At 39.4% G+C, this 24817-nt stretch overlaps 1 protein-coding gene across 2 annotated transcripts in view; it reads left to right on the top strand.

The window, feature by feature from the left end:
• The window catches only part of SKOR2 (SKI family transcriptional corepressor 2), a 52380-nt gene that overhangs the window by 16159 nt on the left and 11404 nt on the right, over positions 1 to 24817 (top strand). Inside the window, exons 5-8 of one of the 2 annotated variants that reach the window (XM_072828472.1) lie at positions 159 to 257; positions 8658 to 8725; positions 16809 to 16874; positions 21923 to 22599. In XM_072828472.1, the coding sequence (XP_072684573.1) occupies positions 159 to 257; positions 8658 to 8725; positions 16809 to 16871 (230 nt within the window). In that variant the 3' untranslated portion in view covers positions 16872 to 16874; positions 21923 to 22599. Of the gene's footprint in view, positions 1 to 158; positions 258 to 8657; positions 8726 to 16808; positions 16875 to 21922; positions 22600 to 24817 lie in introns of those variants that run through there. The other variant, XM_072828473.1, reaches the window with a different exon arrangement.

Genomic DNA, 24817 nt, shown 5'->3' with positions numbered 1-24817 from the left:
TTCATGGATTTCTGCACAAAATCTATCCTATGTCTATGCAACACTTTTTAAACTGGTAAAATATTTTGTCTTATAATAATAAATTGCCATATATAACAGTCCTCTGGAGAGTTATTTGTAAAGATTAGTAAAATGACTCTTCTGTTTTTCTTTATTAGAAGAACTTCAGAAGGTTTTATTTGAACAAATAGATTTACGGAGACGACTAGAACAAGAATTCCAAGTGTTAAAAGGAAATACGTCTTTCCCAGTATTCAGTAAGAGATCACTTTTATTTTACTGCATTATGATATGTGATGACATTTCTATTATTAGGCTTAAAAATAGGCTTCTGAGTATGAAGTGCTTGTGTAAAGTGCCATAGGGTCTTCCCGTGGCCTCCGTCTACATGTTTGGAAATTTTAGCCTGTTACTTTTGCTTTGAATCAGCTCACAGATAAAATTTCTTCTGAAAACCTTTTGGTGTTTATTGTATCGATATATGTGTATCTGTGTGTATGTACTATGTATATTTAAAATATGCATGCGAATATATCATTAAATATGTAGACTATTTAAATACTCTATTTTTAGATTGTATATTTTAAAACAAAATAATTACTCAGGGTTTTTTATTCTCCAAGGTAGGAAAAACAAAAGAACAATTATTTTTTATTCTTGGCTATAGCTGGAGAGCTTCCTGGTGCTTGAAATGTATATAAATATGAAGATTTATAATTTAACGATTCAATGTACATATATTTATTTTATTGACTGAGATTAGTATAATTTAGCAATTTGAGATTCTCCATTCATATTTAATGTTAAAATTCCATTCCAAATTTGGTGGCAGATACTGTAGCATAAAATGTGTCAGTTCTATTCCCAGAGTCCTAGAATTTAATGCTAGGTGTCCAAATTTCTAAAATTCACCAGCCTTGGGCTGGATCACATTTGGACAAATATGTCACAGTGGTGCTTTTTCAAACTTTTTGGAGTTTCCTTTAGTCATATTCCTTGTTCCAGAGAAAGGAAAGCGGGAAAGAAAATAGTATATAAATGTATGTTTTGAATTCTGTAAATTTAATACTAGTTTTTTCTGGGTCTCTTTTTTAAAATGTCAGCATGCCCCTCCTTTATTAATCCAAGAATCACAAAACTCACATTGGCAATTCCTGTGCTAGGGCCACAGACCAGCATCTGGGAGAAGATTTTTCAGTACTTGTGACAATTTTAATAATATGAGCATGAAGGCCAGCGTTCACCAGGGCTTCTCAAATGAGATTGTCAGCACAGCTAAAAGACATGCTTTCTCAGGTAGCCTCTTTGAAGAGGACTGGGTTCCTGGCACATCTCAAACTGAGGTCACCGAACACTTAGCAGGGGTAGAAAACAAGGAGGATGCACGATGGAAGAGAGAGCTCTGACCACAAGGAGCAATAGGGTCTGCCAAGTTTGTGATCTCTCAGTAGCCACAGGGGAGGCTCGGAATTTGCAGTGCTTCGGTGTTTTGAATCTCGAGACTGCCTGCTGAGGCCCGGGGTAAGATGGAAGGGTGGAGAATGGCCTATAGCTCTAGATAGTGTGTTAGGATCATCGTGACATTGTAGCTTTGAGAAAAAGAGAAAGAAACATTTAAAAAATATCTCTGACATCGGAAAAGCCAAGTGCTTCTAAAGGATCCACGATCCTCTCTCATTTCTAAAACAATATTTTAATACCCAGTTCTTTGCAGCAATGAGGAGATATTGAATTATTTGTTTCCCCTACAAGCTGATATTTATCTCATTGTTAAGTTTGTAAATCCTAGCTTTTAGATCCAGCAGAGAGGGTCAAAGTTCCACTGAACTGCTCAAGTACCCACCTAGCTCCCCATAAAGTCAGTGTATCCATAATTTATCCCCTTAATAAAAGTCAATTAATCATTTTAAGGAATTAAGTAATTTATAATGATTGGCACTTCTCCTTCTTAATTGCTCTGCCATCCTATATATACACGTTTCTGTTAAAAAGATGTTCGAATGTTATAGTACGACTGGCCCATTTTGATTCAGACCTATCATTCATTCACCCTTTTGAATTAAAACTAATCCCCTATGATTGCCACATACATGAAACACTTCAATTAAACAACAACAAAAATGTTCCTGTTTTTTATCTGCAACGTCCTCCGCTGACCAAGGAAGTGGCATGTGTGTGCCCAAGTTTGAATAATGCGTGGTTTAGACACACCACAAAGAGGCAGTTAATTTCACACCGATGGAAATAGCAAATGTGCATTACGTGCTTGTTAACTAAATGTGAGAGGCCATGAGGCTGGCAGGCGGATCTAGATTCACTCAGATGGAGCGGGAGGCACGGAACTTGGTGAAGCCACATCAGAAGAAAGCGTAGAGGGATCCCGGCCAGAGTTTCAAAGATCCTTTTACTAGGAAGGGGACACTGAGTCATGACCCTTGCGGTGGACTTAGAAGACCCTGGACCTCAGCCCAGCTATCGTGTGTGAGAATTAGGAACCCAGACCTGGGTTCGCTCTGGGCCTCCGCCACTTCCTGGCCGTGGGACTTTGGAAACCGTCAAGTGGGCCAGATAATTCCTATCTCGTGGGAGGATGTGAGGAGTAAATGAGAGGAAGGGCGTGAAGGGCTCAATACTGTCAGCTGTGAGGCTGGTGGTGGGGAGGAGGTAGGAGGAGGAGGAGGAGGAGGAGGTTCTTAGCACTGAGCTCCAGAAAAGCGTTTCTAAACTAGCTCCGGATTTCAGAGTTCCTGTAGCCTTCTTGCTGTGGTTCTGAAGGCTAATAAGGACCGCAGGAGTGAAATCTGGGCACGGAGAGGATAAGGTAAAGATCAGAAGGAGGGGGAGGAGAAAGCAAGTCTCCATCCTTGGGGGGCAGATGTTTGGTGGAGGAAGAATAAGCAAGGATCTCTACTTGCTGTCAGTCTGGAAGTCATTGTTGCCACCAAAATCATTGCGTCCCCTTCCCCCCACTCCATGCTCCCTTCTCCGCCAGCATCCTATACCTTCCGTTGTTATGGCATCCGTCCTTGGAGGTCTTTTTTCATTCATTTTACTCTCTTTCCACTAGCCACGGGTACCAACTTGGCCCTGAACTGGAGACCTACCAAAGAGTTGCTGGGATGAGGCAACCAGCGGAGAAGGCCGCTACCTCCCTCCCCTGTCACTACAGTGGGGTGCCCTGGGCCCTCTCCTCCCTTCTCCACTCCAGCTCTTTCTGCCCATTGCCATGAGCCCAGTCTTACAAAGCTCTACCTTTGGCTTCAGATCTTCCACCCAAGAAAGCATAGTGATGCCTCTTGTTGATCGTGTTGTATCTAACCCCTGACTGGCTTTCAAAACCCTCTGTAATTGGCCAATAATTAACCTCTCTGCTCTTATTTCCACTTCCTTCCTTGCTGAGCTCCAGTTACCCTACAGATCACTTCTCTCCCCTTGCTTTCCACCTTCTTGGATTATGTTTCTCTAGTCTGGAATGCCTCCCCTCATCAAAGCATTCCTAATCGTTTGGGACACAGTTTGAGCCACCACCTACAGGAAGCCTTCCTACTCTTACAGTAGGCATTCCTTATGGGCACAGGACATCCTCTCAGTAAATGACTGATACACATTCTGGTTTTACATTCAAAGAGATTAAAACCGACAATGAGGGATGAGATTGGGAAACTGAAAACTGGTTTGTAGGAGATTAGTGAGGGCTCATAGGTGGAGTCCTTGGAATTTGCATGTGACAAATTCATGACACTTGAGAGAATTAAAGGAAAGTCCAGTCAGTTACAAGAGGGAAGGCCCTAGGGGCTTCCTCGACTAGGGGCTTCGAGAAATATTTCAGGAGTAGATTTTGACTGTGTCGACATTTTAGATTCTTATAAAAGCTACTCTTCCATGATACTGTTAAGGTTTTATTTTACTTTTATTAAAAAACAAACTACATTTCATCCACTTGAATATGGTTATCCCATCTTTCTTTCACCTCTAGCTGGTACTGCAATCATTCTGTGTTGAGTGGTTTTCTCTCTCCTTTCGTGTCATCCTCCAGAGAGGGAGTGATGAGGGAATTCTAAATCACGGTACAGATGAAAAGGTCCTGCAGTTGTTAAAAGTAGGGATAACAAAATGAAAAAGATGTAAACAAAGTAAACCCCAAAGCTTACTCCTTGATGAGTAGGATCTACTGGGTGGACCAGATGTACCATATGAGTTTTCTTTTTTCTGGTCTTGGGAACATAGCCTATATACTTTTTTGCTGTTTGTGAAACACCGGGCTTTCAAACTATCCGTGTCTGCAGAGCAGCCACTATGTTGGCTGGCACACTGCACATCAGTGCTTTCCTCTGTACCTCCTTTTATTCTATTGTTTTCCAGAAATAGTTGGATTTTAAGTGATTCTCATTAGAGAAATTGGCTTAATGATTTTTTTATCTCCACTTAAATTGTGCCTTCGTCAACCTTTAGAACATAGCAGAAATTTAAGTGTTTTTTTTCCATTTGCCAATTAACAATTTTTATATCTCAAAAGTTATACCCATGCTTGTTGTAGGAAACCATAAACACAGAAATACAAAGAAAAGGGAAGAAAAAAATCACCCATAATATTGTCATCTGGAGATAACCAATGTTAACATTTTGGAGTTTCAGCTTTCTCAATGCATAGTGAGTCCTATTTTTTTTTTAACAAAATGAAATAGTATACACCCCATTTTTTGCTCTCTTATTTTTCTCTTAACATGAGCCTCTTTCCATTACTACACAGCTGTCACAAACGTCCTTTCTTTTTAAAACATTTTTATTTGAGTGTGATGGACACACAATGTTACATTAGCATTAGGTGTACAGTGTAGTGATTCAACTTCTCTGTGTGCTATGCTATACTCACCACAGAAATGGCTACCATCTGTCACCATAAAATACTATTTATAGTACCATTGACTATTCCCTATGCTGGGCCTTAAGTTCCCATACCTTATTCATTCCCTGTCTTTCTCAGTCTTACTTACTTCACTTAAAAAATAATACCTTCTAGGTCCATCCATGTTGTCCCAAATGGGGAGAAAAAAACCCTCATCCTTTTTTATGGCTGTGCGGTATTCCATTGTATGTATCTATATCGCATATTCTTTATTCATCTTAGGTTGCTTTCATATATTGGTTATTGTAAATAATGCTGTAATAAACATAGAGGTACATATATCTTTTCGAATTAGTGTTTTTGTTTTCTTTGGGTAAATACTCAGTAGTGGAATTTTTTGATCAGATGGTATTTCTATTTTTAATTTTTTGAGGGGCCTTCATACTGTTTTCCACAGTGGCTGCACAAGTGTAAATTTCCATGAATGATGCACAAGGGTTCCTTTTTCTTCATGTCCTCACCAACATTAGTTGTTTCTTCTGCTTTTGGTTTTACCTGTCCTGACTGGGGTAAGGTGTAACCACATCTCATCGTGTTTTTTATTTGCATTTCCTTGCTGATGAGTGATACTTAGCATCTTTTCATGTGTCTCTTGTCCATCTGGCTATCTTCTTTGGGAAAATGTCTATTTAGGTTCTCTGCCCATTTTTTCATCAGATTGGTCTTTTTTTTGGTATTGAGCTATAAAATTTCCTTACACATTTTGGACATTAACCCCTCATTAAATATATCGCTTACAAATATTTTCTCCCATTCAGTACATTGACTTTTTGTTTTGTGTATGGCTTCCCTCACTGTGCAAAAGCTTTTTATTTTGATGTAGTCCTAATTCTTTATTTTTGCTTTTGTTTCCCTTGCCTGAGGGGACATACCCAGAAAACTGTTGCTATGGCTGATGTCAGAGAAATTACTGCCTGTGTTCTCTTTGTGGTTTCAGGTCTCACATTTAGGTATTTAATTCATTTTGAGTTTATAAATGTACTCTTATGTTAGACATTAAAGTTATCAAAGTTTTAGATAATGGACATCACTGAAACTAAATCCTTGCACATATCTATGATGATTCCCCTACTATAAACCCCTGAAAGGATTGCCGTGTTAAAGACTAGGAATTTCTTACAGTTCTTGATATATCATTTCTAGTTGCTTTCCAGAAAATTTGTACTAATTTATACTCCCATTCTTGGAACACCACATCCTGCCTTTTCTTTTAATCTCTGCTAATTTAAAAAATGGTAGCTCATATCATTTCCTTTCAATGCTAGGGATGGTGAGCACTTTTCATGTCTACTTTCCATCTGTAGGTTTTGTGAATGCCCATTATATTCTCTTCTAGTATTTCTTTTAATATATTCTTCATATTTATTTCTAAGAATTCTTTGAATGCTAATATATTAATTTTTCATCACATCACAAATATTCTTTTGTTTGTATCAGTTACCTTTAGATGTTGACCATGACCTTTTGTGTATTGAGGGCTCAATTTGTTTGTAGTTTATTCTCATACCAAAGTTTTAAATTTTTTATCAAATCTATCCTTTTTTTCCTTTTTTGGTTCTTCTATCTTTGATACTCTTCCCTACCCAAATTTTATAAAAATATTCACCATTTTTTCTAACACTTTAATGGCTTTATTTTTTTTTCATTTTGACTTAAAGAATTATATTAAATGTACCATCATAGACGAATGAGCATGAATTAAGTAAGGCTTAAGTACCACCATTCCACTCTGAATTGTTTTTAGCATCTTCTGGAATCCCAAAGAAGGTGTTACAGTCAGTATTGGTGGATAATGGGGTACAGGGGTTTCTTCTACCCCCTTTGCTGCAACCAACTGAGCCACTTGCTCTTTCCAGTGCCTCTTCCCATATCTTTGTATAAAATAATGTTCTCTACATATATCTGCTCAAGCATTGCTTGCTCCCTAACTCCCCAAGAGTATAAGGATAACCTTTGCATTATGCCATTTACTTACCCTTATCACAATACCCTTCACATCAAATTCAGAGGTGAGAGTAGGGAATGGGTCTTTTAAATGCATATAAAAGGCAAAACTGTGGAAACAATAAATGATCAATGGTTGCCAGGGGTGGATGAAGGAGAGGGATGAATAGCCAGAGCACAGAGGTTTTTAGGGCAGTAAAAATACTCTATATTTTCTCTATTATCATACTGGTGGATATTCTTATATTATAATGGTGAATATATGTCATTGTATATTTGTCCAAATCCATAGAATGTGCAATACCAAGAGTGGACCCTAAGATAAACTATGGACTTCTGATGATTATGATGTGTCACTATAGGTTCATCCATTGTAATCAATGTCCCACTCTGGTGGGGGTGTTGATAATGAGGAAGGATATGCAGGGGTGTGGGCAGGGGGTATATGGGAAATCTCTGTACCTACCCTTTAATTTTGTTGTGAACCTAAAAAAAAAAAAAAAAAAAAAATATATATATATATATATATATATATATATATATATATATATTAACTAATTTAAAAAACATGCTTGAGGGTAGGAAGGGATTTCAAATAGTATAGAAAGGTAGAAGTCAAAAAATATAAAAAGGACAATGTTTTTAATTTCCAAATACCCATGATCTCATGAATGGTTGAATGGTAAAGGATTTATTATCTTGAAAGAGATAGGAAGCCATCATAGATTTTTCAGCAGAAGAAGGAAAGAGATTTGCAGAGGGAGGAACCAGAAGCCAGGTGGTGAGTTGGGAAGCTAGTTAGGGAAGAGGTGTCTGTGTTGGGGAAGCAACAGTGGCAAAGGGAGCGGAGTATGGAGGCAGACTGGGAAGGATTCACACACCAGAGACTGTAGAGGTGAAAGGAAGAGCAGAGGGAAAGATGTGACAAAGTTCTGGTTTTTCCCAACTACTGCCTTGACTATCCACCACAGATGCAATAGGAAATAGTGCAAGGTTCTCATTTAAGGCAGAAAATGCCAAAGTTAGCCAGGTCCATGCCTTTTTTTTTTTTTTTTTTTTTAAGGTCCACACTTTTAAAAAGACCACATGGAGAGGCTGCAATGACACAACACACCTTAGAAAGTCATTTCCCAATGAAAATTATCACTATGTAGAATGGCAAAGATAGTTTGCTTAACAATATCTCCTCAAGCTCCCCCCACTCTGTTCTCAGATGCAGACAAGGACTACAAAATAAGGCTGACGGGGAGTAAGAGAGTTTGCAGGTTGGGAGAGTCAGAGGATGTTTATCACTCTCTTGTGAGTGCAGCAAGGCTAACGGACCTTTGTCTTATCAGTCGGGAGGCATGGTATGCACAAAGGTCCACATTTCTTATGATCAACATAGAAGTATCTAAGGTTCACCCCCTCACCCACTCACACTAGACTTCTACAGACAGTGGAAGCTCTCAATACCTGTGACCTGCTCAGGAAGGCAAAGGTAGAGAACATGACTGCACCAGACATTCCTGACTAGTTATCGTAAGCGAGGGATCATCTATCTAGATGGGCTATGGAATGCTGTGAACTATGAGATACAGACCTTACTCTCTCAAAATTTGCTGTCTCTTCTGACTGTAGAGCCTTTACAACATCCCTTCCAACGGCCATATTATTTACTTTAAAAAATACCATAATCCTTTCTAAAAATACCAAAAAAGGGAGATGGGCCTCTCTGGGACCATCAGTAATATTTTTACTAAAAATACTAAGAGAAGATATTGCAACTTTAATTGATGTCTTTCTCTCTTTCTCTCTCTCCTACCAGATAATTTTCAGGATCAGATGAAGAGGGAACTAGCCTACCGAGAAGAAATGGTGCAACAGTTACAAATTGTAAGATGATTTCTACTTAAAAATCTATGCAACTTGATGAGTTTGTTTTCAAACCACTCAATTGTATGAAACCATTCACATTTTTGCCGTGAAACCCTTTGGTCCACCTACCACTTACCTCTCAGCTGGTTTAGATGCTAATTACCAAAGATTTACTTAGATACAGGATAAACAGATGTGTCAGTACGTTTCCTCGAAATGTAACTACCTACCATGTGTTAATAGACAGATGTGTAAATTGTCTCTGTGGGTGAACCAGAGGTACCTGCGTCATCTCCCACTGTGCAAACGTGTGAACGCGGTGCTAGGATACACTAGAGGCTCAGTGAAGGGCAATTGTCTTCTTTCTGTCTCTCCTTTTGTTACCCAGACCTGAGCCAGTCCCTCCGCTGCCAATAAACTTAGTATAAATACACTTAATCAATTAAATTCGCTTGAAAGGTGATGAAAAGAAATGATTCTTTCCAAATGAAGTGTGTTATTCCTAATCATATTGAAAAGTGGACACTAAGAGGTATTTATGTGGGACCAGGGAAGCAGGAAGGTGCCTGGTAAATAAATGTAGTGGGGGCTTTGGTTGCCTTTTTGATTTTTTTATTGAATTCACTACCCTTCATCCCCTTGCAGATATATCTGGTATTAATCATTAGTGCTTTTGAAACAGTCTCCCATAGTCTTCATTTACATGAGTACAATGGGGAAAACAATTTCTGTTCCATTTTGTAAGATATTTTTAATCACCTGGATAAAGACATACACTGATCCTTAGTGATATTCCCAGCATGATTATTATAATTTGGGTTGCTTGACATTTCTGAGCTGGTCCACGTTACCTTTATCTTATTAAGCATGGACCTATGCATACCTGCCTGTCATGTCCAGAGAGCCAGATATCTAGCTCTCTATCAGAATAACTCAAGGAAGATAGGTATTAATGTTTTCTTTCTGCATCGGAGAAATCATGCATGTGTTAATGGAGATTTTTAAAACAACCTTGTAGCTCACGAGGTTTCTCGCTATTGTGGGGGCTCCATTAAAAGTGCTACTTACACTCTTAACATTCCCACTGGTTTTATTGGCCTCAAGTACTGGTTAACATTCTCTGTTCTGAAAGCCACCTCAACATAAGATGCCTCTTAAACAGGACCTTTCTTCTTGTTTTGGCTTTGTTTGTGTTCGTTTTGTTTGCAGCTAAAATCACGGGAAGGGATGGGGTGTAGAAGGACTTTTCTTAATTGATTTACAACTAAGCCCCCAAAGAGGTTTAAAAAAATGTATGTACTGCTCTTAGCTTTTGATACCTAGGTAATAAGAGCTATTAATTACTTGCTCTTCATATGTTTATTGTTTTCGTTGTCCGAAGGAAGAATTTATTTTTGTTTAAAGATGTTATGTTTAAGTGATTTCTACACCCAACATGAGCTCGAGCTCCCTATCCAGAGATCAAGAATCACATGTTGACTGACTGAGCCAGCCAGGCACCCCCATCCAAAGGAAGAATTTAAATATAGATTTAGAGATAGAGGGATGAAAATTTTAAGATGTTACTGATTTCACTTTCAGACTCTTAAAACAAAAATTGCCACACATGCAACGAAAAATTTGTGATTTGCGGGGAGGGAGTTGTCAAGTATAGCACCATGGGCTTTAGGAAAGGAGACTAAGTATTTATTTTAGTGCTACTGTTTAAAGTCAGTTATGTAGCTTTAATGTCTTCATTATCTTTGACATTCGGTTTCTTTAGTAAAAGAAGAAATGATACTGCATCCATGTGTTAGGCAGGCAGTATTGATGGAAGAAAAAGTGTCTTCTGAGATATTTGGTACCTGGAAGATAGAAACTGATATTACTAAACATTTTTATTATACTGTATTGCTAAATACTTCATCATCATATATTCATTTACCTAGGCAAGCATTATTCATTCAGATTTCTCTAAATAGTAAATTACTTCTGGTCACAAGTTAAATTCTTTGGGAGAAGCCAGAAAATTTTCCCCCAGCCCTTGTAGGTACCATATAATTTCTGAAATCCATAAAAGCACATCCACGCCAACAACATGAAAATAGGTGCACAAGGCATGATTTGTCCCTCCTGCTGCTGCTTCTCCTGTGTCCCCTTCCCTAAGATGGGGAGGGTCTTCACGTGGCCTCCAGGACCTAGCATGGTGTGTAGCATCAAATGGCTATCAATAAATATTTGCTGAATGAATCACCACCCAGCGATGACCCCTGAGTCAACTCTGATACTCTCATTACGTAATCCTCTTAATTCTTTTCCAAATTTCCCTGGCTTGTTCTTAATTTCCTCAAATTTTCTTTTGTGCTAAGAAACAACTACTAAAATGACTCAAGGAAGGCATACTGGTGAATTGTGGGGGAGCCTCTGTCTTACTGCACTGTCCTTGGGATCTGCGCACTTCAGTTCAAGACTGCTCCCATATACTCCATGAAGAGTCAGTTCTTCCGCCAAAGCAACTCATTGTAGGGTCTGACTGAGTAAGTTAGTAAGGCACACGTGCATAATAAACCTGAAATGCCCGTGCACGTCATCCAGTGTCATGCCAGTATGAGGAGTCAATTTCATGCCCCCCCTTTCAAAGCAGTACCTCTAATAGTGGGATTTTTCAAGTCCTGGTAGCTAGATAGATTTTTGTGCAAAAAGGACCTGTGTTCACGTTATGCCATCTGCTTTAGAATTGAAGCAGCAGATTCAAGATTACCTGAACAGAAATGTATCTCATCCCTTATTCAGCTTGTTTTACTTGTTAAGTACTTGGGGTGGGGAGGGGGCCAGAGAGGGTAATATCTTTAGAAAATTCTATCTAAAGAGTTTCAGTAAGTTGCTAGGTATCACAATTACTGACTTTCTTAATATTTTTAGTTAAATGATCTAATTCAACAGTAAATATGTTTACGTGGTTTGCTTCCCGAGAATAGGGGATTCACTCAATATTATTTGTTTTATATTTAAATTATTTTATATTTAAGGCTTACAGAGCATATATTACAGAAGAGTCATTTGCCTACAGAATAGGCACTTTTTTTCCCCTCTAGATGAAATAAAAACCCATCCCATCCTACAATCATAGAGAATTCAAATATATTAAAGCCATCATATTTTATAACAATTCCCATAGACCCACAGTACATTTATCCTATGCTGTTACACAGTGTTCTTATTCAAAAGATTATATCAAAAGCATCTTGGGTATCATTGCTATAGAAGGAAAACTTATGAATTTCTTTGGCTTCTGCATTTTTAGATTCTCCACTGACTATAATTTCTGCACCACTGCTTCCTTTTTCAGTTTGTTAAATGCAGAGTTGTGATGACTATATAGTCAAATAATTGACTCTGTCTGTACATTTATAAATGTGCATCTCTCAATGTGAGATTTAAAGCATATGCAGTTTATTTAACATTTATACATGGACAGCAAGCTAACTTTTTTTAAAAAAATAGCTTAACATTAGAGTATATAGTACTTCACACATTTGTGTTCTCCTGCCCTGGGCTTTCAAATGCCATAAATGGGTATGCCTGGGTGGCTCAGCAGTTGAGCTTCTGCCTTCGGCTCAGGGCGTGATCCTGGAGTTCCCAGATCCAGTCCCACATCGGGCTCCATGCATGGAGCCTGCTTCTCCCTCTGCCTGTGTCTCTGCCTCTCTCTCTATTTCTCCCATGAATAAATAATTTTTTTTAAAAAAATGCCTAAAATGTTTCCCTTATTAAGCCAGAGTTATTTCTACAAGCAAAGAAATATATTCTTCTCACTATGAACCCAAACACAAAGGTTTTAAAATGTAACAAGTTCGTGAAAATGTTAGCATGTAGTGTATGTAGTACAGAGCAAAAAAAAAAAAAAAAACTCATTCACGAATGGATTGTGATTCTAGGAAAACCTTGTTCAATGTTGAAAACAAAACCCATCATCCTGTACCATTAAGAAAGTGAAGAAGTTAAATGCAATGTTACATATCGATTTTATCTAACTTTCTAATTTTAGCTAATTTTTTAAAGATTAAAAAAAAAGAAGCTAAGGATATTTTACTCAGTGTATAAACTTTTGGTTACGGTTTTTTTTTCAAAGGCTGAAATGTGATATAATTTACACATTATGATGCCTGGGTAATTTTTGTTTCATGTTAACTTGGCAACAATTTTTTCAAGTGAGTGCTTCTGTATAGAAGCTACTACTGTAGGTTTGTTGAAGACATGCTCTTCTGGACTCATAGCTCTTGAGGACATTGCGAAGCTGCAAAAGAGAGCCTGTGATAAATGGCTAGACCCCCAGATTCCTATCCTTTGAACTTGCGGGATTGGTACAGAGGCACTGGAGAAAATGTGCTAGTGTCAAAGTGCCCTCTGCTGTTTCTCCAGAACACTGCAGCCGCACGCAGCCGGGGGGTGGGGTGGGGGGAGCTGGTCTCAAAGTTCTTCATTAAAAGCCTCAATTAAAATTATGCTCAATCAATAGATTTAGTACTAATGTTTTGTTCACTGTGGACTTGTAAAAAAGCTATTTTACAACCTCCCAATGGTGGGAGCACAGAGCTTTCTCGCAGGGAAAGGAACGAGGTCTTGATTGTTGCTGGATGGGGCCCTCCTCCTTTGGCAGGGGCACAGCTCTTTGGTGATGGGGTCTTTCTTTGGAGATTCTCCAAGATTCATTAGGATGAGAACTTGTCCAAACGTCTACCATCTCAACCCATGTTAAAACGGGGTTAACATATTTTTTGAAAGGTTAGATAGAACAATTACTGTTTGGCACTAAGTTTTTAGGAAAACATCCCTAGGCCACTAGAGGATGTTGGTTTTGTGGCTAAATATGTGAGAAAAGCAGGTCCCTGCAAGTCAGAGGACTTGATGCTGCCTTCACATTCTCCAGCAGGAGACAGACTTTGACTACAGTGGCTCCTTTTCTGATTATTGATCGATTGCCACGTATCTTGACAAGGCAATCACGGTTCCCTAGTTATGTGGCCTACTCCACTTTCTCCTTTTGACATGTTAACCCACCTGAATGTCTGAACTCAGGCTGGTTCTTTCTTGGCACAAACTAGGACGTTATCTTTTTATACTTTTGATAGACTAACACCAACTAGGTAATTAATTTAGAACTTCTATAACTTCGAGGGATTTTTTTTTTCCATGCCAATCTTGGTGATTTCTAAGCTGGTCAAGGTGAGAAGAAAGGCTTTATAAGTTCTAGTACAGGAAATTTACGTGGACTACTTTGCTCAAATGGAGCTCTAGTAGCCTGAGCTACCTGGTTGGGGAGTGTTTGCCAAGGTCTCTGTGAATCCAGGATTGCATTTCATAGAATCCGAAGAACTGCCAATGATAAGCAGCACCATTACTTGATGTATCACAAGAAAAGAAACTCCCAACTATTTTTCTAAGATACCATCGATAATGAGACACCTAATTTAAGAGATGTTAAAATGGGAAGGGGAAAAAAAAGTATGTTTTAGAATCAAGGAAATAGGGTAATTTCCATGAACAGCTGAGCTATGTGCTAGTATATTTTTTATCATTCATGATTTAGGACTTAGCATTAAGAATATATGATCTTCAGCTCACAACCTTAGGCTTTTTTGGTCTTTGATTTTGTTTGGCTTTTATTTCATTTTGTTTTAATGAAATGAATGCAACAATGTTTGAGTAGGAGTGATGCTTCAAACAGATGTAAATTCCAGTCTGGAGATTTGGGACTCAAATGTGCTTTTGTGGAAATGTCCTTTTTTTCTCCCCTGGGTCCTTTATTTCTTTTCCATCTCAGCTTCCCAGTTTAATGAAATGCTACATTGTTGTTTCTGAGGGGAAAAGAAAAGAGAAAGAAAAAGAAGAAAGTAGGAAGGGAGGGAGGGAGGGAGGGAGGAAAGAGGGAAGGAAGGAAAGAAGTAGGCATTCTGACTTAAATCTGAAAGCAGAGCCCTTCAGACACTTTTCTTCGGGTTGGGATGAGTAGTTTATTGGCTTTGATGAGACAGTCCATGGTGATGTTAACTTGTGTGTGCCTGGGACGGGACAGACACTTTCTAAATTGTTGTGGCACCGAATCTTGATGTTGAGGACTCTCAATGAATGTGGCATACAAATACATTGTATTAGGTAATTTCTCATACCTCAAGGTTTATATCATTTCTGCTTGTTATCCTATGCAGTAGAATTCCATTCAAGGCTCTGTTATATCATGCATCTAAAGAGAGAGGTGATCCCTGTGTTTTGGCATATCACAACAAACACCGTGATGGAAAATGTGTGTCTCGGTTAATAGCAGGTGTAGCATAACCTAGAGGGAGAAGAAGAGGTAACTAGAGTAGGTGCCTATGTCACTGTCCTTGTCATGGTTATCCAGCTCATCTCAGCTCACATCCTAAAATGTGAGATTGGCACTCTGAACCTTTTATGGCACTAACTAAATGAATCATTAATTTTAATGCTGTTGTCTTTATCAGAGATGTGCCTATCAGATGCATCCATGTTGTGTTTGTGTATCAAAATACTGATATGGTTGTTAGGCTTTTCTCTCTCTCCCTCTCCCTCCCTCTCTCTCTCTTTTTAACCATTAAAAAGACTGATTCAACTGGTCAGTTATTACAGCAAAATGGTCCAGATAATTTTAGTCACTCTCATCATTGTAGATTCATAGTTCCTTCCCATTGGAAAAGACTCATATTTATGGATGGGACCAGGAGAACATAGCACAGATAGACTGGAAATGTGGAGAATGTACATGTATCCCATGTTCAAAAAGCATTGCCTAATCGGATGAAAATAATCGTATTTCCCTCACCACTTTTACATAACAGCCACATTTCAAGTTATATTGTAGAATATTCATTTCTTTAAGTGTAGAATACTCATTTCTTTAAGTGTAAAATAGATTCAAATCTTTAGAATTCTGAGTTTAGCCTTATAATGATGAAGGTAAGTAACATAAGGATAGAGTAACTTAACTGGGGTTAATGGAGAGGTAAATCTAAATAATACATGTAGTCCGACTTCAGCTATTTGAATCTTCTAATGAAAAGTAACATATCAAATAGGATAGGCTTTCTTTCAAAGTCCCAGCACTGAAAAGTACTTTTCAAGTTTATCCAGGTAGCGTTCTCAGAGGCATATTTTCCACTCAGTGCAATTATTTCTGATGCTTCTTAGTAGTTATTGGGAAATTACTGAGAGTAATAATTCGTGTTGAGTTAGTTCATCTTACCTGTGATTTATAATGACAGCATATCTTGTCACTGTAATTAAATGAAAGATAACATTGAACTACTTTGTAATCACATCCTTTTCTCTTTACTTGGGATGTATATTATAACGTAACTTCGTTTTCTACCTAAACAGTTTCATATTATCAAATGCAAATTTAAAACATTCTGAAAGGGGATCCTGGGTGGCTCAGCAGTTTAGCATCTGCCTTCAGCCCAGGGCATGATCCTGGAGTCCCGAGATTGAGTCCCACGTCAGGCTCCCTGCATGGAGCCTGCTTCTCCCCCTGCCTGTGTCTCTGCCCCCTCCCTCTCTCTCTGTGTGTGTCTCTCATGAATAAATAAAATATTTTTTAAATAAATAAAACATTCTGAAAGTGAAATGTCACATCCTGACCTCAGAGACTAGCTCTAGCAAGAGTCTGGTGTGATCACCAGTTCTATCCTTGATAGGTTTCTTTTTTTTTTTTTTTTAAGATTTTATTTTATTTATTTATTTATTCATGAGAGACACAGAGAGAGGTCTGTAGGCTCTTAAGGCAGAGACACAGGCAGAGGAAGAAGCAGGCTCCCTAAGGGGAGCCCAGTGTGGGACTCGATCCCAGGACCCCAGGATCAAACCCTGAGCCAAAGGCAGGCGCTCAACCACTGAGCCACCCAGGTGCCACTGTCCTTGATAAGCCTTTTAACAGTCCTCAGGAATTGCTATATCCTGGAAGCTCCATACTGTTGATGAACAGATAGAGACCTTTTCTTCTTAGAGGGGAATTCACTGGCATTCAAATTGTTAGGCAGGATGAAGGGTATGTATCTATCTTCAAGTTTAGCTTATCTTAATAGTCTTGCTTGTTTTTATCTTACAGATCCCCTATGCAGCAAGCTTGATCAGGAAAGAAAAGCTTGGTGCCCATCTCAGCAAAAGCTAAAAGGTAAGCTTACCAGAAGAAAGCGATTTTCCTGAACCCTGAATTCTTATTGCTCAGCCATGTTCTTTACTGGTGTTTTCGAAATAACAAAGGGATTAGTCAAGTTGCATTCTGTATTTCAACCAATATACAGATGAACTTTTTTATGTCCGGGCGTGGGACTTCCTAACCAAGTAGCCATGTGCATTTTATAGATTCTTTGGAAAAGTCCTAAAACTAAGGAAATTCTTTACTCCTTTGCAGAAGCAATCTTTGTTCTGTTCTAAGGTTTTCTGTTCTCTGATATTCTCCCTGACGCCTCAATTACTGCTCCTCCATGAAAGTGGAGTGTCGGTGATCATTTTCTCTGCCTTTCCTTTGCTGCCAAAAGTCTTCCTCAAATCCGGCTTCCAGGGAGCTAATAACAGACGGTGATGTGAACAATTGCTGCAACATGGACCTTTGAGAACATCTGCTATAGGAAGAGTCATCCATTCTTTCCCTAAATCAATCACTGTTCCTCTAGAGCTGAAGCCAGGTTCAAGATCACATCCCTGGCAAGGATTTAAAAGACAAATTCTCTGGGCTCTTAAGGCAAAGAAGACAGTAAAAATTCAGTAACTGTAGTCAGAACATACCTAAACATCTCAAAAGCAACTTTTTGATTATATAAAAGATATATACATAATTGTTAGAATCAAAGGGATATAGAAACTAAGGCTTGTTTCTGTAACCATACATCAGGATGACCTAACAACTAGAATTGCTAAATCAGGAAAAAACGCGGATGTCAGAGGGAGCATTTGTAAGTGCTCATGGCCAACTAGGATTGCAGTCATTTATCAGTTTGACCTGTTCCCATCAGAATCCTTCTTCCCAGGCCTTCCCTCTGGAACATATTTTCAACTTAATAGAATTTATTGGCAAAAAGAATTCTATACAATGCAGGCTTGTGGTTCCTTTTCTTTCCTTCCCATCTCTTTCTGCATATCACAATCCTCCTCCATCTTTGTACAAATGACAATCCCACCTCTTGTCATCGCCTTTGTTAGTGATAATCTTCAGCATTTGTCTTAAATAATGATATTACATCTCTAATATTTCATCAAGAGCTCAAAAACTCTTTCCAAGACAGTCTCTCATTCATATGCTTTCCCTTAATTTTATACACAAAGAACTGAGGTACGGAGAAGAGAGATGTGATGTTTTATATCCATACTGCAAAGCTAGAAAAAGATCCTAGGGCTCCTGACTCAGTGCCAACTTGCTTCTAATGCATGCACTTCCTCTCCTCTTTGAGCAGATGATTTGCAAGGGAGACAGTCACATAATAAGTCATTGTGTTTCCATCTCCACGAGTTCATACACAAATGGGCCTGTGAGTTGGCTCTGTGCTATATATGTAAATATTCTTAAGTCTGAAGTTGATGTTGGATAGTTTCTTTCTCATTAGAGGAGACGAGTTTGTACCATTTGCATGAAATGAATAATTTTAGAACAGTCAGACCTCACTAAATCTTAACCAAGAATACCAAGGTAATCAAGGCAAGAATCACCCAAATAAACTCATAGGTGTAATAATTTGAAAATGTCAAAGTAATTTTCTTTCAAGTTAAAGAGACTATATTAGCATGTGTTTTTTTAAATAACATTTTTATTGAAGTATAACACACACTCATCAAAGTCCAGACAGAACTCATCAAGTCATACAAGTCATGAAGTCAACAAGTCAAAATTCAATGGATTTTCACAAGATGAACTCACTTAGGTTTCCAGCACCCAGACAGCCTCCCTGTACCCCTCTCCTGTTGCTCTCTTACCCAACAAAGATCAGTTTTGCCTGGCTTTGAACTTTAGTAAAGGACATTGTATAGAATGTTCTCTTGTATCTGGCTTCTTTTACTCTGTGTTTGTGAGATTCACCCTTTGGAATGTGGTCTGATTCCCACTCAGGAGCTTCAGTAAACTCTCTTTTTTACTCCTTCTGATTCCCCAACTCATCTCCCCTGCTTACCACGAACTGCTCTTGCACCTACAAAATGAAGACTCACTGCCCAGAAAATGTGTCTTTGATGGTGACATCGAGTACCACAAGGTGGAAAGAAAAAAAAAAGATTGATTTGTGTTTAGTAACTAATGCTTCCTTCATGCTGATTTTGTTTCCATCCTTGCAGACAACAGGGATTTCTCTAAGTAGACCCTAGTGCTTTCAGAAGATTAGTGGTTACTTAAATGCTGAGCTAAATCAGCCAAGCAGAGAATCATGACCATATTGTTAGAAGCAGTATTTGATTCTCAACATGCCAAGCCTGCAAGGAATTACCCCAAGAGAGATTACAAAATAAAAATCATTACACCAAGGGAGAGAGACAAATTCTGCCTTGCTGAGTGACCACAGGTTTCCAAATTAGGGACTGATGCATTAATTTTTTTTGCAAGAGTGACCGTTAAGGTAGTATGCTGTGCTCTGGCCACCCAGTGGATTCCAATATGACTATTAAGAGGAGGAAGCTTTTCAAAACCACAGGCAATCCACTTAATAAGCCAAGCAAGTATTGCCACATATCACTGCTCTACAAATCTTTTTTGCCCTACATTAGGACAGAAGAAACTCCACGTTGAGTCGAATAAAGGTCCACCCAGGCCAGGGTACTAACTGTAATTCCATTAGAAGAGCCAAATTGTTGTTCTTAACAATACTGACCTCAAAATTCAGGCACGTGCACTGAATGCTCGTAGCTTTTCCTTGATAACTCCTTAAAGACCCATTACTCATGGATTTATCTAAACCTTTCTTCAACCTAGGCATAGTCCCCTTTGGGGCAATGAATTCTATTTGGTTAGCTACCAGCTGTGTTAAGTGTAGTTTGCTTTCTTTATCTTCAAACTACCTCCTAAAACAAGCCATAGTAGATCAGCCATCAGACTACTTTGCATATTTGTCTTTTTTTATTTTTATTTATTTATGATAGTCACAGAGAGAGAGAGAGAGAGGCAGAGACACAGGCAGAGGGAGAAGCAGGCTCCATGCACCGGGAGCCCGACGTGGGATTCGATCCCGGGTCTCCAGGATCATGCCCTGGGCCAAAGGCAGGCACCAAACCTCTGCGCCACCCAGGGATCCCCTACTTTGCATATTTGTTTCGTTGTAAGCTCACGAGTACAATAGAAATGATTTGAAAAAAAAATTCAAAATGTTGAGTGTATTACCCTTGCATTTAGGACTGGTCTTAACACCAGAATTATTCCCCACAGTCTCTCTTATCTGTGGTTGTTTCTGTGACGTGTGTCCTGTACAGACACACAATGTAATCTTTGTGATATCTGCACCCCCAAAGAAGTGCCACATCAATACGAATTTAATTGTTACTTTACATTTTTTCTTCCAAACACCTTTTAACATTAAACAAATGTCCTCCATATAGCTGGTTGAAGCACCTAGGTCTTTCAGTCATTTTACACTAGTGGAAAGTGGATCATGGGAAATAACTTGTTCATAGTCATACAGAACCTCGTGACCAAGCCAGAAATAGTAATGACCATCATTTATTGAACACTAATTATGCAGGATGCTGGGCTCAATTCTTTGCCACATTATATATCTCTATAATGTAGATCTTATCATCTCTATTCATACATGGGAAAATTTAGGTTCAGTGAGGTCACTTAGCTAGCAAGTGACAGAGCCAAGGTTCAATCCAGGTCCATTTGACTCTAGAACACTTCTCTGTCTCCCACAGATCATTGGGCTTGTTTGGAAGGGGTCCGCCTCCTAAATCTGACACTCCCTCCTTATGTTATCTTGAACGGAATATCATGTAATCTCTTTGAGGCTCACTCTCATCTATAAAATGTGGGCAATCAAGCCTGATCAAAGTCTCTGCCAGTTCTAAAATGTTGATTATCACTCTTGCATACCATACTTCTGCCCCTTTCCTACAAAGGGGCTGCTTTTATTAAAGTATGCTCAAGACTATATGTAACCCCTAGGGCATGACCAACCTACTTTTATCTTATGTCTGCATTTTCTTCATCACAAATGTCTACTTTGCATACTTCTGGAGAGTTTGAGAATTTCTCTTCCTATACTAACAATATCTACCTCTTTGGTAAAGTCCTGTTACTTCTATTTCAGTTCTGGAGTAATTGCTTCAAAAATAATAACAAGAAAAAGCTCTCAAAAGGATATATAGGGATTGTGATAGAACACTCTGTGTCTTCCTTTTGTATAGATCAAAGACAAAGGGAAGGAATAGCATATCCATTCCTTTCATCCATAGTCAGACATAGAGGACCAGGTTCTTTCAAGAGTCTCCATTGAAAATGATGATGTGCTCCTACCCTGCTCAGTGCTTTATGTCAATTTTCTTATTTAATCTCCAGAGCAACCCATTGAAAGATTGCTACTTTCACCATTTTCTACAGCAGGGAAAACTGACATGCAGAGACCTGAGAATGTGATCTGTAGTCTCACTGGGAGCAAGTGGCAGGATTTGCACCAAGCTTCCTGGCTCTGCCATCCACATTTCATCTGCTCTCCTTGGATTCATACCTCCAGCGATCATGGCCTAATTTGTATTCTCTATTATTAGTTATAAATATACAGTTAATAGCCAATCCAATGGTTTTGTTGATGTTGAATCACAAAAACTCCAGTCATGCTTCTGCAGTTGCATTAACACCTAAGGACAAGAAAAATGGATGTAACCGGCCATCCAGTCAAAGCTAGCAGGGCACTGGCACATGAACTTCTGTCTGTCCCTCTCATGGCAGGCTGTTGGAGGCAAACCAGAGCTTCTAGAACCTAGCAAACAGGGCTTTACTGTAAGGAATGCATAGCAAACCAGCACACTCTGATTTAACAGTTCTAGTTTGGCTCTGTGTCCACAGAGACGCATAAACTAAGAGAGCAGGCAAATATATGTACAAAGAGCAGATGCTCTCATAGTCACTGTTGAAACATTTCACCCAAACTGTATGAAAAGTGTCTTCTCTCAAGATATACTAAATGTTAGTTGACATGTTCTGAATCGTGCTGAAGTCCTCATTCTGTACGTTTTGTCTCATCCCAGGTGCACAGAACCACTCACTCTTGTTCTCTTGTAAGATACAGCCTGCCACTGAGCACTTCTGACCCACATAAAGACTGCGAATTGAAAGGGCTTGGGAATCAAATACAAAATCAGGTTCGGGAGAACCCAAGGACAAGTGACCTCAAAGCAGCACGGACAACCATGTAAAATAGACTGTAGTGGCCATTCATTAGTGGGGGGAGGGGGGCGCCAACCAGAGCAGCCAATGCTTGTTGCTTCTTTTGGTGGAACCAAAGTTTGAGTCTTTGTGTTTTTCAAAGCCAACTTAATCCAGAGTGGAGTGCTGTTAGCCAATTGGGGTGGGAAATCCGTGGACGGTCCCAAGTGATCTCAGTGCTGCACACCTGGAGAAGGTGGTTCTGCAAGACTGTCTGTTACGTTTGAAGCAGTGATTCTTAGTGGAAACACAAGACCTGTCCTAGGAGTAGGGAGCACGTTTCTACAGCTGGGATGGCCTTTGCCATCCAAACCTGCTTTTCACAGCAAACTGGACAGACTTACCCGTGGCCCCTTCCTCTCTGGTACTTTGCCTGCTGTATGAATGAAGATTGTATTCCTCTGGAAATATTTTACAGTTTAATATTGAGTGTAATTAAGAATATAATCATGTTATCAAAAATGGTATTTAACTCTGTTGTAGTTTCTTTAACATTCATGTGGATAAAAAAAAGTCTATAATAAAAAAACTATGAAGTAATAGTGGTGTTCATGTAGTTAAATGCATATTTGATTGGGGGCAGCTAATAGGAATGAATACTTTTTAGAATTATTTTGATATAAAATACTTGAATAAATTATTTTTGAAAATGGAACTCCTTCAAAAATTATTATTAAAGTCTAGGTTAGCCTTTGGCCACTGTCAGCAGCTGGAGTCCTCCCCATCATTCTAGGATCTTTGTATGGCTAGGGGAAGCTTCTGTGTTCCTGCTAGGTCTTCTGATAATGTTGGTGATGGTTGATATGGTGCTACCTTCCTTACTATGATGTTGAATCAAAGCCTGAGATCCGGGGCAGCCCGGGTGGCGCAGCGGTTTAGCGCCGCCTGCAGCCCAGGGCGTGATCCTGGAGATCGGGGATCGAGTCCCACGTCGGGCTCCCGGCATGGAGCCTGCTTCTCCCTCTGCCTGTGTCTCTGCCTCTCTCTCTCCTGCTCTGTATCTCTCATGATTAAATAAAATAAAATCTTAAAAAAAAAATATGTGCTTTAAAAAAAAAAAAGCCTGAGATCCCCTCCTTTTTTTAAAGAATTATTTCTTTGAGAGAGACAGATAGGGTGGAGGGAGAGGCAGAAGAAGAGGGAGAAGGAGAGAGAGATTCCTCAAGCAGATACCCCTCTAAGTGTGGAGCCCAGTGCAGAGCTCCATCCCATGACCCAAGATCATGACCTGAGCTGAAATCAAGAGTCAGATGCTTAAGCACCTGAGCCACCCAGCCCCCCACATCCCGTGAAATTCCTTGTATGCCAAAAATTCTGCCTCTCAGATGAGACAGAAGGACCAAAATGGTGACTTCTTTGGAGCAAGGATTTCTAAGTTCTTGCTGAGTTGCACAGAAATCTACTGCAGAAGACCTCTTACCATGAGGTTGCCAAGCACCATCCTAACTGAAGAGACGCCTTGCCAGTGGCATTCTTGACAGATTTCAAAAGAGGCTTAAAATGCCTCACCAGGCTATTTGATAGTTCCCCCCCCCCCCACCATCTTCATTATCATGAACTATTAAAAAAAAATCACAATTTGGCCCTTGAAAAAAATGTTCTTAACCTTTGGTTGTCACATTAAGAACTCAAAGGAGAGCTGCTCATTGGTGATTGTCTTCGTAGCCCAAGAATAGCAAGAACAGGAAGCTGGTCAGAGAAGGGATCTAAGCAGGTCCTGGAATCTGAAGACAGAGTCCCAGTGATTACTAGTGGAGAATAACATGAGGGTGCAGTGACGGACCACACAGGACAGAATGCTCTCTGAAGGGTCCAGGCCTGGGTGTGAGCATGAGGCTCATGCAGCCCTTCAGATGAGGTTGGTCCACGTTCCTGAAATTGGCAGCTGGGCTTAGGAGGATAAGCAGCCCGTCAAGTTGGTGGAGCGTTTTCTCCACAGAAGCTTTACATGACACAGAGGGTTGGAAGCCCAGCACCCTTAGCTTTGTACTTCAAGCCAATTCTTTCAGAGGTGACAGAAAGAGCTCCTGGGAGCCCGAACAATGGTGAGCAGGGAGAGAGGCAGGGAGAGAGGCTGAAGTAATGGACAGACTTACTTATGGCCTTTGCCCTGCAGCTGCATTGATGGGCAGCATAAACTAACCTGAAATATCATTCTTTTTTTTTTTCTAATTGCACCTTGAAATGTCTCATTAGTGCTGAAATATCAACAAATAATTTTGAAGCAAAAGGGAAATTAGAACTGGATAGCTTGACAAGAATATCTGAGAGCCTGGAGTTAGTAACTGTGCCATAGCTCTGAACTGAATTAATGTCCAAACTCTTGGGGAAGCCCACCGGCCTCTTGGATGCTGGTGGTATATTGTGACTTTCAGTTCTCCTCCTAAACTCCAAACTCCATAGAAGCCCAGTTGTGCCTCTTTTCCAAGAGCACTTGGAAACTGCTGTTGTCTTTATTCTCATGACCTTTGAGTCTCCCCATTTCTTGAGGTATTTTATCAAACTCAGTCTATTTCTTACAAACAGTAGAGCCCAAGAATCCTCCAGGTAACCATGAAGTTATACACCCAAACCCAAAACCTTCAGAGAAAAAAAGTCCGACAGATGACACGGACACATCATTAATCGATATATTTTCTCACTAAGGAGCGTGAACACCTCTTCTTCATTCTAGCAATGCTTTGATGCTCCTAAGTTGGAACAAAAAGAATTTGTCC

This window comes from Canis lupus, chromosome 6, assembly GCF_048164855.1.
Source record: "Canis lupus baileyi chromosome 6, mCanLup2.hap1, whole genome shotgun sequence".
NCBI classification, from domain to species: Eukaryota; Metazoa; Chordata; class Mammalia; order Carnivora; family Canidae; genus Canis; species Canis lupus.
Note: the sequence above shows the minus strand (reverse complement) of the source record. Positions and strands in the feature narration are given on the sequence as shown.